An 18,685-nucleotide genomic window follows, 5' to 3' on the forward strand; every position below is an offset into this window, starting at 1 on the left:
ATGTAAGGTAAAAGGCAATTTTACCCTCACTAAATACGGTAAGAATCTAATTTAAAATAAAATGCAAGATGTCAGGAAAACCAATCTTCCTCTTTACAAATAACTTTTGAAAAGGTTAATACCGGAAGAACAAGATGAATTATGAATTTTGATCAAAGCTTCCCCATATTATTTTCTTTGTAGCATATATTATAGTATAATTCATATTATAATTAATACATTATAATTGATAATATGTCAAAATATATTGTAATTGATTATTGTTATCCCAGCCTATATTCAGAAGTGCAACATGAATTAACCAAGATTTTGGATATTAGACACAAGGGAGTAAATTTGATAGCACCCTGTGAACTGAAAAAGGAACAAGAGAAATAAGTTAGTGTAAAGTCAAAGATGTATTCTAGTAGGGCTTTCCAAAGGAACTCCAAAAAATTATAAATCAAAGATATTACTCTAAAGCAATGTATGCTAACTTTTTTAAAGCACTGTAACTCGCGTTTCCAGTTACTGAGAAAATAACACCAGCCAGATATTAATGAAGTGTTTATTTCTGGAAGACAAAAGTAAGCAAGCAAAGTGCTTTTCCATTTTATTTTTTTTTCTGAGTGCTGAAAAAGACAGCTTTCAGTGTTTTGTACAAGATAAGATAGATGCAAAACACAGTTTTCACAGCCCAATAAGCAGAACAGCTGTAAAGAAGCAGCAGCAGAGTAATATCTAGGCAATTAATCAACACACTCCACTTGTTACTAGGACTATAGAAATTACCATAATATGCGATTATTAAAAACAATTTTATAATTCACAAGAAACAAACAAAAAGTCTTTGTTTTCCAAAACATGTGTGTCATGTCAGGAACATAAAAAAGTGTGTATTTGTTGTGCTACCGTTTGTCCAACTACTAGCTCAAGCTCTTTGACAGACGTGTTACAAAGCCGGTGGATGCTTCCAAACTGTTGCAGTAAAAGCAGAGCTTTTGTTTTCCCAACTCCTGGAATTTGTTGTACTGTCCGAAACACTGATGACTCTGCCAGCTGTGAACACTGTTTACGAAGAAAGGGGTTACTGTTGTGATCCTTACTTTGTTCACGGACCTGAAGCAAAACAAAACCATAAGTAACACTGAGTGCCCTCTGCTGGAGCTCTGCTTTTGGTTTTTAAAATAGTTTTATCTCAAAATTGAGTTCAATGCAATCACGAGGAAGTTTTAAAAATAAGCTCCCTCCTTAATGTGTGCCCTTATTAAGGGTTTTGATGCAGATCCACAAAGTCTCACTAGGAAACCAACAGTTTCTTAATACCAACTATGAATTAAAACAATTGTTTTGTCATCTTTTTGATGCAATCGGAGAAAGGATAAATGAAAAGAGAAACAACATAAGAACACAGTTTCCCCATCCTGAGACAAAGCAAAATCTCAAGTTGGTTTTGACAGAGAACTTCAGTGAGGATTGCCTAATGCTATCCAGTGGCACCTCAGTGCAAGATCACATTAAAAAAGTCCAGTATCCTATTCTTCAACTTTGTTCTCATATGAGCCCTCTTTCCACTGAACTATACTACCATATTACTGTTGCTGGATATTTATTCCTTACATTCAAACAAACAACAAAATATGTTGTGTTCCTTTAAGATCCCAGGTATTCTTTCTGAAGTGAGTGATGATTATGGGAAAACAGGTGATTCTCCTCATGTCCCATATTTTAATAAACGTTTGTCTACTAACATAGAAACTTACTAGCTGAGTAATAAGTTGAGAAGCTTCTCCTTGATTTGCCACGGGGAGCAACACCATTCCAAGTTCTAGCACAACAAGCTTTTGTACTGCTAAGAAGTACTGATCACTTATTTGGGTTTTCTCCACAATGACAATTCCCCCAAGACTGCTGACCTGTATTGAAAGGAAAAAAGAAGAAGAGACCTTGGTAATGACAAGGTGATGCAATGCAACAGAGAAAATTTCTGTCAAGTGTGAGCTGCCTGAAAGCAAGTGTGAGGAAGAATAGAAGTTGCAGCAACAGTACTGAGGTTTATTACAGCATTATTACACAGCTGCATCATTTTTCAGGTTTTGGGTAGAAGTTATCACAAAGTTTAGCTCCACTAGAATTTAAAAATAACACAAGAAGAATGTTTTTGGAAGCACAGAATAAACAAATACCTTTCCTTTTCTCTGTATGTAGTACTTACATTTCTAAACCGAACCAATCTTCGTTTGAATTCATCCCCTGCGACCAGATCTGCTTCAGAAATATATAAAATGCAAGTTCTGTTTGAAAGATGAAAATCCACAAGTCCCAAGTCATCTTCAAAGATGAGTCTAATTTTCCCTTAAGATGAAATTGTTAAAAGAAAAAATACAGTAGTTAAAAATATACTAATAATTACTTCACAGCACAACCTTCCTAATGTGTCAATAATTCTAGTGACTTGACAACAAACTTCATAATCTTTAAAAGCCTTTCTGCTCTTTAAGCAAAACTGGTACAAGCAATCCAAAGTACTGTGCGATGCTTTTAGTAATGCCAATTAATAGCACTTCCACATTACAGATCTGAAAGTGCTATAGCTTCTCAGTAAACTCTGGACTTGAACAAAAACATCACATGCTATTCTGAAAGGCTCATCTTAATTTAGTTTGCCGTGCCAACAGATGATAGCACAATCCTAGTGTCTGTGTAAATTGAAGGGACTTCAGTGGAGATGCATATTCAGAATAGCCCCACTGCTGTGGTTCCCAAGAAGCAGATACTTCTGCTTCTTCTCTACTGTGCTTAACAACTATGTTAATATGACAGAACTGATCACGCAGATACACGATAGACAAGCAGGAATTTTCAGCCTGCTAACATAGGCTGTGCCACAAATATGGGACCAGTCAGGCAGACAGTAACGCATATGCCAGCCAATTTTAACAATACTGGGTGATACAGGGGAATGCTTTGCTTGAATTGTTTTTCCTCTTCCAATTTGTTTGTGCTTACCTTGTAGCCTTTGGGCTATCTCTGACCCTCTCCACTTCTCATTTCCAATCACATGTCCATAAGGGACAACTATAGATCCTGCTGTCACAGGAAAATTTGCTTTCGTTGTCATGAGACCTCCTTTAAATCTTTACTTCAGTAGCAGCTACACCCTAGAAAGAAATGTGGAAGAGATACTAACACATTTTATAATCCTGTTTCAAACTTAATTTTATTATTAAAATTTATAAGATGTAATACTCTGTAAGAGACACTATCTTAACTATCCCTGAAGCTACCTTACAGTTATGGTTAACATATCAAAATCAGTAAGCAACTCTGTTAACTTAAATACAGGCTGTTGGCTTGCAAATTCCACTCCCAACTTTACCAGTCGATCTGAAACACCTGAATTAAGACACACAGATTGTAAAAAAACCCACACCACCTTTTCTATGCCTTGCTGGGAGAAAGTCTGCTTCAATTACAAAGCTGTCTCCAAAGGCATCTCTAGCCCCTCAGCTCGCAGAAGTTTCCAGACAGATTAGAAGGTAGCTGCTGCGAGAGATTATTTTCATGTTTGTCAGCTTTATGCGGTGTTCTGACTGTAGGGGGAAACGGGAGTCTTTGAGGCTAAGGCACGATTCGAGGAGAAGAGCCAAAGACGAACCGGTACCGCCGCAAACACCACCGCCCTGAGCCACCTCCTGCAGGCCGGCCCAGAGCGAGCCCTCACCGGGGGCCCGCTCTGAGAGAGGCAGGGGACGGCCCCAAGGGCGGCCGCCGGCCCACCGCTGACCTGCCCAGGAGAGGCCGAGCTCCGTCCCGGGCGCCCCGACCTTTCGGGGGTCGCAGCCGCTCCTCCGGAGGCCGCAGGGGACACAGCAGAGACCAGCCGGGAAGGAAACCCCGCCGGGCTCTCGGGAGAGGCGTCCTCTCACGACTACCAGACGAACAGCCCGCCTCGGAGCGCGCGCCTGGCTGACAGCGGCGGCCGCAAATAGGAAGCGAGAGCTCTGCCGCCCGTGAGCGAATGAGGAGGCCGGATGGGGCGGGCCTCGCCACTGGTAGGTTGCTAAGGCCGGAGGAGAGGCGAGTAAGGCGCGCGCTGATTGGGGGAGCGCGAACCCGCAGCGAATCCGCCGCGCCGTTGTTACCAGCGGGTCGCGAGGGAGGAAGCGTCCCTAAGCGGGGAGAAAGCAAGTCAGGAAGGCGGCGGTGGAGACCGTCCCCTACCCGGTCCCGATGGCGTTTAGCTTCAGGAGAGGCCGTAAGGGCCCCTTCGTGAGTATCGCTCCGTCCAGGGCGGGTCGCCGTCCCCGTGAAGCAGGGTCTGCGGGGGAGGCGGGCGGCCGTGCCCGGGCGGGACGAGCGGAGGCCCCCAGGGAAGGCGGCCGCGCCCTGCGGCTGCCGCCGGTGATCGCTGTGAGCAGTTCGACTGAAGTGAAAAGCGGGGAGAAAAATAAACCCTAAGCAAAGAAAAGAAGGTGTCCGGAGGCCGGGCTCTGGTGCTCTCCTTTCCCTCAGTCCTGGCGCCCTCCCCCTCCAGGGAGGCCTCTGGGTTCTGGCGGGGGCCGGAGCCCCCGGAGTGGAAGTGCAGCTCGCTCGCTTCCCACGATCTGTTGTTGTCTTACTCTTACTGTGGGATGACAGCATCCTTTTACCTCAGCTGTATTCCCCAGTGATCATAGTAAGACCTCTACAGCCAACAGCCTTTAGTAAACAAAATGGTGCATGCCAGACAGACTTCCAAAATTAGGGAGAAGTGCATTTGTAAGATAAGACCAAGTAAAAAGACAGTCTTTGTAATGCACCATTTAGTTATTTGTCACAGCTTCCTGTAAAGACAGAAATATTTCCCAGTTCACCTGTTTGTTATCCTGTTGGAGAAGACAATTAAAGAATAATTGCAAAAAAAAAAAATATTCTGTAGCAGAAATAGCAGAAACTTAGCCTGGTTTACTCCATAGAAAAGTAACATATGTCTGAAGGTGATGGACTTTATTATGACATAGTATTTTCTGATGCCTAGAGAACAACACTGGAACAGGTTGCTCAGGGAGGTTGTGGAGTCTCTACATTCGGAGGTACTCAAAATCCAACTAGACAGTTTCCCAAGCAGTCCTCTCTAGTTGACCCTTCTTTGAGCAGGGACTTGGACTAGGCAATCTCCAGAGCTCCCTTCCAACCTCAACCATTATGTGATTCCATTCAAAGTACTCTTTGTAGGGAACGCTGGTCCCAGTTTTACTGAGCTGTTATTTAGTGTTATCCTTTTGAAAAAATTGTTGGATTTGCTGATAAAAATGCATTAGGATTTTTTTTTTTTAATTCAGGTTGAACCTTTAACTGCAAGACTTATTTAATGATAGTTTTTTCTTCCATCTCATACTGCTATGACTGAGGATTACTTCTGACAGACAGATTCTTTCTACAGGAAAGGGACTAATATTATTACTCTGAAGCAGGGTTCAAGTATTTTGAAAAAAGTTAATTTCTAGTACTCCTTTTTCCTTGTGTATATATGCAGGGAAAAAAACCTACTTGAATTGAGTAAGTTAAAATTCTGTTTTTCCAGGCTGTGATAGAGTGGGTAGAAAACCTACATTCATGGGTCTTACGTAAATTACATTTCTAACCTTCATTAGTAGCTCTTCATACATCTTAAAAAGTTAAACTTGGAACCATTTCAAGTCTTCTATTTACATTAATTGCATGTAATTGTTCTTCCTTTTTATATTATTTTGCATTGTTAGTTTTTGTGCATGTTCAATTTTGTGTTTTTTTTCATTGTGATCCTTAAAGTCATCGTCAACTAATTTTATTTTAAATTATTTAGAAACATATAGCTCATGGCCTGGTCCCTGCTGCTACCATAGCTCCTAAACCTGCAGTTCCCCGCACCCCTCCCCCTCGTAGTCCAAACCCTTCTCCAGAAAGGCCCAGGTAGGTTTTGAGTTTTGGTTTTTTGCTTCATCAACTACAATAGCATACTAGAAAAGCATGATTAGACTAATTGCATGTCCTTGCAGCAGTATTTACATAAACCTCTTCATAAATAGAATATTTTTTTAACTGGAGCAGTTCCCTTCTTTGAACTTTAAAGATACCTATTTTTCTCCCACTCCTAAGCATGCTAGAAAATTAGAACAATAACCATTATGAATATGTAACTTATAAATCTGAGTCAATTAAAGACAAATGGACTATTTAAAGTTAGGACCATTTTTAATTTGGCTGCTACAGCAGAGTGTAGGACTATAGCAGTACTAGTACTGTGAGTCAGGAAATTTTAACTCATGAGAAAAGCATAAATTAAACATTACTAACATGCCATTTTATTGCATATTAAAAAAAGCAGGGACTTAACTGGCATGTAAAACTGTGTTGGATTGGATTTGAGTTAGCTATATAGGCAAGTCAAAGAGAAAATACGAATTTATTTTTCTTTTCATTTGTAGTTTATTACAGTTTTTCTTTTACATTTTCTCTGTGTTTAGTTCAATTCTAGTTGTTTTCTATGGTCTTTCTAGTGTCTGTAACATTCCTACTTAATCCTAGTTTGTGTCTTCTTCCTTTTTGACCTACAGTTCTTGTTATTCCTGTTACAGTCCTCACCGTTTCTCTCCTTTAATCTTTGTTCCTACTTGTTTTTTCCTCTTCATCTCACCCTTCTATGTACTCTGCAGCATCCCACAAATAGACATTTCTATCTACTTATGCTTGCCCTAGTTTGCAACGTGCCAGCATTTGTTAACAGCTCCAGAGTCACCAGTAAAAGGTTCGGAGTAGGGAATAATTGAAACTAGGAGACAAAATAGCAGAATGTGGAAAACTTTTTCAACACAATGCCAGGTAGTATTGTTATGGCTAAAGTAAATGCTAAGTACCGTAAATTATCAATGTAAATTTTGGGAATGTAACCTAGTATATTCCATGATTTTCATGCACGTGATTTGGGAAAACTGATAGGTATTGTACTTTACTCTTAGATAGCTGTGCGACGATAGCTTGTGCAGTTTTGCGCTTTACTTTGGGAGTTAATAGTTTATAACCAGTCCCTTAGCACTTTCAGTGGTGTTTATGCTTGTTAACTGTGAACCTTTTGCTTTGCTTAAATAGTGAAGACCTTTTGCTATAGAAAAAAAATATAAAATATGGAGCACAGAGAAAACATCAGTATTGTTTCATTGCTTTATTCTGTTTTCTTCCAGATCTGCTCTAGCCGCAGCTATCCTTGCAACAACACTAACGGGGCGCACTGTTGCTATTCCTCAGCCTCGGCAGCGATCACTTTCTGAAAGTGATTCCACCTATGTGGAACAAGAATGTTTTGAACCATATGCGACAGTCACAGAGCTCAGAATGGGGTAGTGTATACTCTCTGTTTTGATATACTAGAAATAGAATCTTTCAATGATGCAATTTAACAAAGAGTTACAGAAAAATCCTGCTGTTATAGCCACTTTTTTTCTCACCACATCCTAAACTGGGTCTGAAGTGTCTACAGTCTTTACTCCCTTTCTCGTAAAGTGATGTCATGCATACAGTCTTCAGAGAGGGAGATTTGGATTGTACAGTAGAATTAGCAACGTTCTATCTCTAATCTGGCATTTTTTTTTAAGATAGAGAAGAAAATGTAGCTCCAGTGTTAATCATCTATTTTAAAGCATATGCATAGGCTAGATTCATTGTTTGCAGCTAATAGAAGCTTAGATGTCTATTTGTGTTGGCTGACTGGACTTGTATATATTGTAAGACTGATGGTTCTACTTTACTAGTGTTTTGGGGGTTTTTTTGGAAGAGTAAGCAACACTGAAACAGGCTTTAAACTGCTTTCTACTTGCAGGCCCAACTGGAAACTTGATGGTAGTGACAGATCTCCTGTGCAGTCCCTGGAAATATCAGGCAATTATCGTGAAGATGAGGACATGGATACCTATCTTTCAGATGCTGACAAAGAGGCAGAGTCCAGCTGTCAGAGTAATGAGAAGAGGGGAGAAAGCTTTAGCACCAATGCTATTTATGCTGTTCCCTGCAAAAATAAAAAGGTAGGATTTTCAAATGTGTTATTTCCTTTACAGTGTTTTAATATGTTAATGCAAATATTAATTACTTCTAAGGCTTTTCATTCTCTTCTTACTCTTCAGAGATTTATTCAATTTTTATTTCACATGCTTCCTTTTGTGGCTTATTTACTCTTACACGAGTTAGGTTTGTTTGTTGATCCTCACAGATTCCATATCTTTGATTATTAGGAGCCTTTTCTTATTAGGAAAACACTGGTATTGTGTATAATTATTGTGTATAATTTAGTCTTGTAAAATGTCCAGTATTTTATGTTGAGCGTGATACCTATATAGTACATTATTTGTTAAAAGCACTAGGAACTTTCCTTTTAAATGGTGAAAGCTTAGTTAATGATTCAGTATTGTGCTAATGAGCAGAGACCTATATAGAGACAGAGATTCAGTATCAAACAAAATAAATTATTTTGTTATTTTGAAGACCAATGGATTTTTCTATGTTATGGTTTTGGGTTGTCTTAACCAGCAATAAGCAGCTTAATACTCCTGAGGCACATTTAAAGTCCAGTCCAAAATTTAACAAAAATTTAACAAACAGGAAGAAGTAACTGAGTAGTAAAGAGACAATAAAATGGTATGTTTGTGAAAGAAATCAGAAAACACCCCAGGTGAAGAGATAGTAGTCAGTAAGAAGAGAGAAGGGGGCGGGCAGGGAAAAAGGGAGTGAGTAGAATATGGGGGACACTGGTATGCAGTCAACAGGGGAAAAACAGAGCAGACAATGTTGAAAATTATTCATGAATCCCTCAGTGCTGTGATACAGTAGATAAATGGTTGATCTTTTATTAAGAGCAAGTTTAGATACAACACAGCAAACAAGCAAATGTAGGATAATTTCACAGACTCTTGTGACTCAAAAAGGTGACAGGGAATATTTGCCCTGTGAACTAAATGACAGTAATAGTTTCCTACCTCTTGTTGATCACTGCAGGATTTAGATTTTATCTGCACAGAGCCCTGAAACAAATGAAAAAATGATGTCTTGTCATTTGTGACTGGGACATTAGTACACTAAAGGTTTTATACGGATATTGAGACATGGGCTATTTTAACAGTGTTACCATGATTTAGATTGGCTTGTCTTATTTTTACATAGGAAGAGTTTTCACCATCTCCTAGTACTAATGCTGACAAGAAAGAGGTGCCTTCTCAGGAAACTGAGTTTCAGGTGCTGGTGGATGAATCAAATGTGCAAATAGAAGGTAAATAAACTTATTTTAAGTCAAAATGCCATATGTTTTTAATACCCATGGGAAAAATAATTTTTTAATAAAATACATTTAATACTACATGATAGTGATGTAATCCTTTTTTTTTTTTAAGAAGGGCAATGAAAGAAATGCTACTAAATACTTAGCCATTTCTAGTAGTTACAGAAAACTAAAAATCTGCATAAAGAGGGAAGATTGGTCTATATTCACTGTATAACTGAAACTCCTAAACATCCGCTATCAGCCAGTGTAAAAAGGGTTGGTGGGGCGAAGAAAGTTTTGTGAACTCTTTGTCTAGTATGGTCATTCTCTATTCTGTTGATATATGTGCCAGAATCAATCCAGTTTATACTCTGGAAACTATTGGAGTGTTACTGTGCTCAAAAAGTGGAAAAAAGTAGAAACTATCAATGTTAAAAAAAAAAAAGCTAAAGAGATAGAAGAAAACATTTTTAATCAGTCACTTTTCTTGGATAAAAAAGTATCATGTCTGAAAATCAGCAGTAAGAATTTTTTTTTTTTATAATCAAATGGCATGATACTAGGATTGTTTATCTTTTCTACAGAAGTTGTATCATTCTTGCAGTCTTTTAAGGTCTGGGCCTGACCATCAGGTCACAGAGGAAGGTTCTGACAGAACAGAGAGCTGAACATGATCATCAGTCTCAGGTTATCACCCTAAGCTCTGAATTGTTAAGCTTCACAAATAATTTTTTTGCAATAAGTAATTTCATTAGATCAGGGACATTTCATTCATAACTGGACTTGTCATTAAGCTATTTTCTTGGAACAATAGAATATTGTGCAGAAAAAATTATGACGAGAGCAAGACCAATCTACCTGCATAGGAGTTTTATTGCATAATTATCTTGTCCATTATTTTAAAATCAGGAAAACAGGAAATCAGAATTTTTTCCAGAGCTGCAAAATGCAGAGAATGGCAGCACTCTGGTAGCTATTGGATAGGAAAGAGGAAGCAGAACTGAGTCCATTTTGAAAAATCTTTGTCTTTCTAAGTTTTATTCATGTTGGATCCCAGTGTTGTTTCAATATTATTTCAGTAGAGTTATTTGAAAAGCTTTATAGAGAACAATATCCAGAAAGAATGGGTTGCCTTGATAAAACCATTTGGGAAGTGGATGTGTTAAACTGAAAAGAATAGGATATATAAACCGTTTCTAATCCCTCTTCTACATAGTAAGTGCTACAGATCTTGGAAGCGGTCAGATTTGCACTTGCCTTGTTCAGAGATGCAACAGGATTCAAGCCCAGTAAAATCAGTGAAAATATTTCATTTGTCCTTTAGTCAAATTCTAAAATAATAGTGGAAGACAAAAATACAGCTTAATTTCTTCCATAGTTGCATCTATACAATGTGAGGTAAAGTAAGGCCTCATATCAGTATCCTGATACACTGTGAAAGAGATAATGGAAAGATAGTGATCTGATTTGTGGTTTTGGGAGGACTTTCTTACATTTATTTGCAGTATATAATATGTGTGCTTACATGAACATATGAACCCTTACAGTTTATGGACTTACAGATACTTTTGTTTTTATTTGACTGAAAGATCTGTTTTTCTTTAGCAGAAGACCAACATCTTGGCTTGAATTTAAAGGTAAGACTTGTATGAAAGTTGACTTGTGATGCATTTTGGAAAAAAGGGTGTTATAAATTGCTGATAGTTTACAGTCACTTAAAAGAATACTTACTGCCACTAGGGAATCCTTTTTGGAGTACAAGAATGGCTAATCATTCCTTTTGAAAAAATATGACTATATAGGTAAATAGGCCATACAAAAGTTGGGGTGGGGTTTCTTTGGCGGTTTGTGTGGTTTGTTGTGTGTGGTTTTTTTTTAATATATCTTCTGTTGTTCCTCATGCGAAAGAAAGAAACTGAGAGTGGGAGACATCATGTTATAGCAAGAGATAGCTCTTACTGATAATTTTCAAATTCTGAGCCTGGCTTCACCAGACTTTTATCTAGTTTTCCAGCTGGGCCCATCTGACTGCTTTCATAAGCTTGAAAAAGAATACCCAAAAGTTTAGTTTCTCAGATCAACTTGCTGGAGTATTATTTACAAAAATGGTCAGTTCTTCTATTGTTAACATCACTTTTTTTCTTCAAGTTCTTGATGACATATATTTTCTTTTGAAATTGTTCATGAGTTTTGACTCGTTTAGTCATCAGTGTCTTGGTATGTTAAATTACATGGCATCATATCCTTGCAGAACTTCACTGCTGTTTCATAAAAATGTGGAGAAGGTTTGTATATCGATCATGTTCACCTCAAGGAAATACATTAGTGTAAATTCAGCTTGTAGTTCTTTCCTGATGAAAGAACCTTCTGAAAATGTAAAAATAGGTACTGGGTTTTTTTTACCAGCAAAGGGAGAACAAATTTCTTCAACTTTGTTGAAGAACACTTTACATTTTAATTTATTTGCTGATTCCCAGTTAGGGACTGACAATTCATATCATAACTGACTATTCTAAAGTCTTACTTTATACAGACTAACAAGTGGGAGCAATATCTATCCTGTTTGGTCAAGAAGCTTCATGTTTATGTAACCTTTATGTCATCCATAAAATTGTTTTGTGAACTGTACATCTCTGACAACTAAAGAAAATATTAAGAGTTTCAAGTGTCCACAGGTGACTGATGGCAGTGATAAGTGACAAAAATATGTCAAGATGGGTAAATGACAAGTTGTATATTGTATATAATCCAACCTTAAATTTTGTTGATATAAAAGAAAAGAAACTGCTTCAAAGTTCTGTTTCTTAAGTTCTCCAACAGTGATGCTGTTCAGAGTACTTCAGAAAGGATAACTGTTAAAGCCAATTGTCTCATTTTTTATTTCTCTGCTAGGAAGAAAAATCATTAGCTCAAAATCTGATACGTGAAAAGCCTCCGCCATCCCCAGGTACTTCTGATTTTTCTATGACTTTACTACACATCTTCACTTTAATAATATGCATATATATTAAAAAATACCAGCCCACCCCCCTCACCCCCCCAGCGAATTGGGCTTAGAGAATACAAGCAGGAAAATGCATTTCTCATGTACAGGAGATGAGAAAGTGCTAGTGCTCTGTGATATGTATAAAAACAATAGTTCTAGGCTTTTTATATTAGGTGTTTTAGACTTGTTTCTATTTTTCAATCTGAGTGACTTTTGAAGTCTTAAGTAAGTGATGGTGAAATGATGTAATCAAATTAAAAGTCGTACTGGAAGTCTCCAATCCCTTAAGTTTCATCTACACTACAGGATGTCACCATTATTAATGTCACCCATCACAGCTGAAGTGGTAAACATACAAGTGATACAAGATACATGGTCTACCTTCAGCTAGTGCCTTATTTGTATGTTATTGCATCCATGTAACAATTCCAGGCACAGCACCTCTGAACTTGTGTGTCACGTGGATGGGATGTGTGCCTATCACAAGTTCATGGGGTTTTGTGTATTTCTATGCTGTCCAAGAATCTTATGCCTTCTCACAGGAAGATAACAGTGACCATAAGTGCCTGAAATATTACTGAACATGTGAAGCTGTTATATGTCATCAATAACAAGAGATAGCTCTGTATTTCAAAACCAGTTCTTGGGTTTCATACATCCTTGTCGTGGTTTCCTGTACTAAGGAACTGTTCTGTACTAAGTTATATTCATGCCTGTATGCTATTACATTATGCTGGCTCTTAAGAGTCTGACAGTAAGGGTAAAACCTCAGCCTTCATTTTAATAGGTAAGCTGTTTAGCCCATACAGATGAAAAGAAAAATTTGAAAGTGTGATCCATTATTACTGATGCAACAATATATCCATGATTTTGCAGATGATCTAAAATTTTACTTCTATAAGGATTATTAAGTAACTTCTATTCAGTAACAGATCATTGAAGCCTGTTCAGTGGGAAGGAGGGGAAAGCTTTCATTACATAGGTGATTAAAATAAGGTGGGGTCAAGAGGACTGACTAGTCCATGCAGGGCACATACACTTTGCTTATTGCAGTGGATATTGCTGTCTCGCCTCTCTAGTCACTGATGCCAGGGAGAGGGAGATCTGCTGACGCTTTCTTTTCCCTTTAAGGAAGGCATGTTTTCAGTGTCTTGAGAGAAAAGATGGGAACTTGCAGCCAGTCCACTATAGCTCTCTTTCCAAATCCACTTTTTTCATTCTCTCTAGCCTTACCTTTTGGGAGCCCTGAGCTGATTTATAAAGTATCACTCGTACATAATGCTAATATTAGAAAAAATGAATTATAATTTGCTGAAACTCGTATTCAAGTCTGAATACCATTTAAATACATTGAACTCTGGCATTACAGATATGTCTATTCGGGCAAGGCAAGCATGGGAAAATATGACTAAAGAAAAGTTCAGAGAACTAAAACAAGAAAACTGGTCTCTGAACAAGGCATACCAGGCTATGGTCCAACAATTTGAGGGAACAAAACAGCAAATGGAGGAACAGCAATTAAAGCTGAAGAGACTAGAACAAGAAAACAGAAGACTTAAAGAAGCTGCAGAGAAGGCACATAGAGAAGGTGGGAGAAACATATAAGCTAGTCTGTAGTCATCTTGTTTAATTTTTCTGATTTCTTACAACCTATTCCTACAGTAGGAGGTTTCCACTCATTGATTTGAGCAAGTATCTGTGCAGAAGTAGTTTCTGAACACTATTTTCTACATTTGTAGAAATTTTGTCAAGGAAATCTTACATGATCATGAAAAAAACTTACTTAGTTTTTTGAAATTTAATGTTTTTTTGTTAGTAATTCTTCATGGGATTATTCCATTACCGTATTTTGAGAGAAGTTCTCTTATGATTCTAGCTTATTGAGATTTTTTTTTTCCTTACAGTTAACAAATTATTGTGAACATTTCTTGAATTTTGATTGAACTTTCTTGTTGGACATTTGTTTTAATAGAGGAGGCTACAGAATTACTTTTTCTCAGACAACAAGCACAAGAACTGGTAGATGAAAATGATGCTTTGAAAATGACGGTCCATCGTTTAAATGTAGAATTAAGTCGCTATCAAACTAAATTCAGGCCATTGTCCCAAGAAGAGGTGAGAATCTTGGTTATAAAGGAAGTTTGTACTGAAATGTCCTATTATCCTTTCATTCAACTTTTGAGTTTTTAAGACTATCTTCTCCAAATTCACCACAGTTTACAAATGGCATAGCCTTTTTCTGAAATTTAAAATAAGCATTTATCGTTAAGTCTAACTTTAAGAATTTACACTTTCTCCCGTATTAGTAAGATATTGAACTTCCAGTTTTGCTGACTTTGTTGGGTGTGTGTTACATATGCAACACATGTAATTAGAAACATAGGCTTGTTTGGGTTAACAGATGTGAGTGCAGTAAACAGTGGCTGGTGCTTCAAAAAGCAGGAAATAATTTCAGTATCTTTTAAAAAATCTACTTTAGCATCTAAAACTGAAAAGTTTACCCATGAAAGGACCACCACCACCATGGCTGGTAAGTAAAATAATATTTTCACTTATCTGTTCATTCCTTTATAAGTAAAGTAGTAAAATTTCTTTACTGGAACCAAAATATTCAGGATATTATTTAGTTACTCTGCTGAACTATCACATACTAGAATATTATAAACATTTATGTTTGTTGCATAAAAAGATGTAGGGCAGAACTTTGCAATGAATGTGTGCAGCTCCAGTTGAATTTACAGTAAGCTACAGACTGCATAAAATCACCAGCTTTGAACTACTGAATGCAAATTAAGTAGAAGTACCGTTACCCTGAGAATCATAAATTCCGTCTTCACTTAGTATTGCCTAGCATGTAGTTTGCTTCAAGGTCTGTTGCTTAATTGTTAATCTTCTGTTGTGATTATTTTTAAGATGATACTAAAAGAAAATAGCATATTTCAGTGATTCTGATGGTAGGAGTGGTCATGGGTCTACTAGTAGCCTATGAACTTCTGACAAGGATAAGTCAAATAGTTTGTGAAATTGAATGCATTTGTAGTATGTGAAACAATTTCTGCTTGAAATGCTAATCAGTTCTTAAATTTTCCTTCCTCACTGTTATTCAGAACTATACAGAAATAGGAAAGTCCTCCTTCTGCTGTTTTTCTAGCTATAATATCCAAGAATCACATATGTATGTGTTTAGTTTTAAAGATGCAGGTTTGAGAGTGTAAAAATTCCTTTCCCACTTACTAATGAATCTGGACTAAATTTGATTATTATTAACCATGTTCACTGTAGTGTTCCAGTTTGGTTTCATATTCATTTGCATCCACATTCTGCTGTGTTACATACACTGCTAAGCAATAGCTGCTTTTTAGTGAAGTGTTCAAGTATAGCATCCAGTCTTGTCCTTCCCAAAGCTTACTCCTGAAGTGGTGCTGTTAAGTGATTCTGCAGCATCATTTTGCATATGATGGTCTGTGTGCTTGTGTAAGTCCTGCACTTTTGTCTGCAAGGCATATAAAAAAACCCTTAATAGTTTTTAAAATTAAGAATATATAGCAGAAGTAAAAAATATTGATGAGATTGTGGTTTGCAATTGATTTATATGGATTTTTTTTTAAAGTTGGATATGAAGTATTTGTCACCTCTTCTGTTGGCATATGAAGATAGAATAAGAGAAAAGGAAGATTTAAATCTTGAACATGAGGCAAGTTGCCATTTAAAGAAATATACTTCTACACTAAAGCAGAAATAAGTTACTGGATTTTTTTTAAAGGGATTTGTCAAAGGTGTTTTCTGCCTAAAATTAAAAAGTGACTTCGTTTTACTTTTCCATGCATAGTTATTGTGCTATCTTATCCTGCTTGGCTTGCTTGCTTTTTGTCAGCCTGTTCAGATGTAGAAGCAGGCACTACAGTGAGATGTACAAGAATTGTGCTCTCTGAATAGAGTAAACCATGAACACAGCAGTAGAAAGAATTTACTATTGTCATTCATAATGGGGATTCAGTGCCCTGTATAGCTACTCCTCCAGTTACAGGCCTGTGGATTTTGTGGTAGAAGAATATTTATTTCTAGATATTTAAGGAATGGGTATTAAGGAATGGGTACTCTTTTTGCTCGTCAGAAGTATTTTTTTGTCAATGAATCTTTGAAAAAAAGGTGATTTGCTTCAGAATAGAACTGCCATAGCTTTTCAAAATAATTTATTTCCTTCAAAAAATTAATCTATAAAATGAGCAGAGAACACCGAGGGATTTATATTACTGTAAATTCACTGTATTATCCTACCATATTCAAATTCATGCCATTCATACTGAAAATGTGTAGTATCATCTAGTAATTTCCAGAATTAAGTTTTTTAAATCCATATTTTAAGGATCTACAACTTGCTTAATTCAAATGACACTTGGCAAAAATGTGGCACAATTCAAATACTTATATTATTTTAAATCAAATATTACTAGATTGATGAAGCAATTTTGAAGTCAGGTATGCACATCTGAATTAAAGATTAGTGTGTAGTGAGATAACACGCTGTTAACAGAAGAATTAGAAGGCACCCAGGCATGTATATTTATAAAAGTTTTTGTTGATGTAAAAATTAAAACAAAATACTTGGCTCTAAAGAATTTTATGTGGAGTCCTTTGTCTTCCAGGAGGATATGAAGAATTTTAAACTACGAGTTGAAGAGTTGGTGAAGGAGAATGAAGACCTCCATGAGCAATTAAATAAAAATAACTTTATTACCCCTGCAGAATGGCAAGTTATATTACTAGAAATTGATTTAAAAGCTACTCATTATTTTGCTTGTTGCATGCAAACTCTTAAGATTACAGATCTTAAGGAAAAATTGTGTTCCCCTCAAGCAAATTAAGTTTTTCTGAAGAGTTAATAGGGTCATGGTTATGTCTTGTTGGAACAATGCTCATCTGCAATGCCTGAAATAATTCTGCGGTAAAGATTAAATAGTGAATGTGCAGTTTTGCACCTGAAGCCCATGTAATAGTGTTTAGTTTCTGCATAGATTTGGTTAAGTAGGTTATTATAAAGGTATCAAAGTCTTTTTTGGTGCTTTAATAAAATAATCTGTATATTTTATGTTTGGATGCTTATATACTGTCCACAAATTCCAGAACACTCTTTATAGAGGTGTTTCAGCTTCTTAAGAATTTCTGGACTTTTAACACCTTTGCTTTTTATTTTGCCTCTCTGCAAATGAATGAGAGAAGTTTGTATGTCTCTGAGCTGTTTGAGGCTGTCTATAGTCTCTGTCTGGGAGCTGTTTTGAAGGCTGGGGTTCAGCAAGGCAGGGATGTCAGCAATACCACCTTACCAAGCTTTTGGTGTGTACCGTCAGTGGCTTCTTCGCACTCGATGTTGCAGTGCATTGCTCCTTTGTTTATATTGATGTAACTGCTCATGGGGATGTACTGTCAGGCACATAAAGGAGTTGGTCTTGATCAACCTAATCACCCCTTTTGTAGCAATTTTTAAAATTTTGTTTCACAACATAGCCTCATAGTGCCAGGCATCGCTGAGGGTAAGGATGTAGCTTGGCAGTATGGGAGATGTTCCTTATGCCTAAACCTGTTGATGAAATATGATCTTAGTGACATCAATTTGAAAGTTGCAGTTTTACCTGGAAAAAATTATTTTGTTCTTTGTTTAAAATTGTTATACTTCAAAGACTTGTCCAGTAAGATTCACAATCCATTTTCTCAACCTTAACTCCAGCCTAGATAGTTTTGATGGGAAAAAAAACTTCCATTGTTTCTTTCAACTGGTAATGCTTATCATCTTACATCAACACTGACCTTCCTGTCACAAATAATGAATGTATTTTATCATTCAGTTTTCATTTCATATTTATCCATTCAGATGAAAACATGCAGAGTCTTAAGTGGTTAAACAATATAAGCTCTATCTTAGCTGTTAACCGATTTGTAAATGGCTGATGTGCATTTGCTTCCTTCTTGTATGCTCACTGCAGTAAATTTCACAGTAAATTAGTCGGTTAAACTTACAAATACCTGTGCACAGAGGTTTCCATGGATACAAGTATAAGCTGACTTCCATTTCTGTGTTTGCAAAAATCTTCAGGGTAGACTGTTTAAGACTATATTTTTCAGCTGCCAGACAACAATCGTTAGCTGTATAGTTCAGCTTAAATTTTAGTCAGAATATCATTTGATGGTAGGGGGAATTGTCCCTATCTAGATCTATATATAATAGGGTGCATTTTTATCTAGGTCAGGTCACACATGAACAAAGTAGATATACGTTGTGTTAGTTACTGTCATCAGAAATCCTTGGTAACAATCTATTTTGCTATACTTTGTTTGGGTTTAGGCTACTTTTGCTGATTGATGACAACTCTTGAGTTTAAATTCATTTGATATCATCTGACGCTCGTACTGTATTTCTACTTGCATTCTGGTTAATGCTTCTCAACTTTTTAAGC

General features: G+C 37.0%; 2 protein-coding genes across 8 annotated transcripts in view; one reads left to right on the plus strand and one right to left on the minus strand.

Moving 5' to 3' along the window:
* Positions 1-533: 533 nt before the first annotated feature.
* On the minus strand, positions 534-3,949 carry FAAP24 (FA core complex associated protein 24). Of its 4 annotated transcripts, XM_075040085.1 has the most exons (6): positions 3,767-3,931; positions 3,416-3,572; positions 2,989-3,140; positions 2,195-2,334; positions 1,743-1,895; positions 534-1,098 (listed from the first exon to the last, which is right to left on the minus strand). In XM_075040085.1, the coding sequence occupies exons 3-6, from the start codon at positions 3,098-3,100 to the stop codon at positions 856-858; spliced, it is 648 nt and encodes a 215-aa protein (XP_074896186.1). In that variant the 5' UTR covers positions 3,101-3,140; positions 3,416-3,572; positions 3,767-3,931; the 3' UTR covers positions 534-855. The 4 variants fall into 4 exon arrangements, with proteins under 4 accessions (XP_074896186.1, XP_074896185.1, XP_074896187.1 ...); XM_075040084.1 differs by lacking the exon at positions 3,416-3,572 and having other exon boundaries at positions 3,767-3,949; XM_075040086.1 differs by lacking the exon at positions 3,416-3,572 and having other exon boundaries at positions 3,807-3,942.
* Positions 3,950-4,108: 159 nt separating this feature from the next.
* Positions 4,109-18,685, plus strand: part of CEP89 (centrosomal protein 89) — a 43,091-nt gene continuing 28,514 nt past the window's right edge. For 2 of the 4 annotated variants that reach the window (XR_012652190.1, XM_075040088.1), the window contains exons 1-12: positions 4,109-4,251; positions 5,807-5,913; positions 7,182-7,337; positions 7,817-8,018; positions 9,151-9,256; positions 10,853-10,884; positions 12,140-12,194; positions 13,603-13,821; positions 14,206-14,348; positions 14,713-14,763; positions 15,844-15,927; positions 16,880-16,987. Coding sequence is in view for 3 of the 4 variants with exons in the window: in XM_075040088.1 (XP_074896189.1) it covers positions 4,213-4,251; positions 5,807-5,913; positions 7,182-7,337; positions 7,817-8,018; positions 9,151-9,256; positions 10,853-10,884; positions 12,140-12,194; positions 13,603-13,821; positions 14,206-14,348; positions 14,713-14,763; positions 15,844-15,927; positions 16,880-16,987 (1,302 nt within the window). In the remaining variant the exon portion in view is untranslated. The remainder of the gene's footprint in view (positions 4,252-5,806; positions 5,914-7,181; positions 7,338-7,816; positions 8,019-9,150; positions 9,257-10,852; positions 10,885-12,139; positions 12,195-13,602; positions 13,822-14,205; positions 14,349-14,712; positions 14,764-15,843; positions 15,928-16,879; positions 16,988-18,685) is intronic. The other 2 variants (XM_075040090.1, XM_075040089.1) reach the window with 2 other exon arrangements.

Source organism: Buteo buteo, chromosome 11 (genome assembly GCF_964188355.1).
Source record: "Buteo buteo chromosome 11, bButBut1.hap1.1, whole genome shotgun sequence".
NCBI classification, from domain to species: Eukaryota; Metazoa; Chordata; class Aves; order Accipitriformes; family Accipitridae; genus Buteo; species Buteo buteo.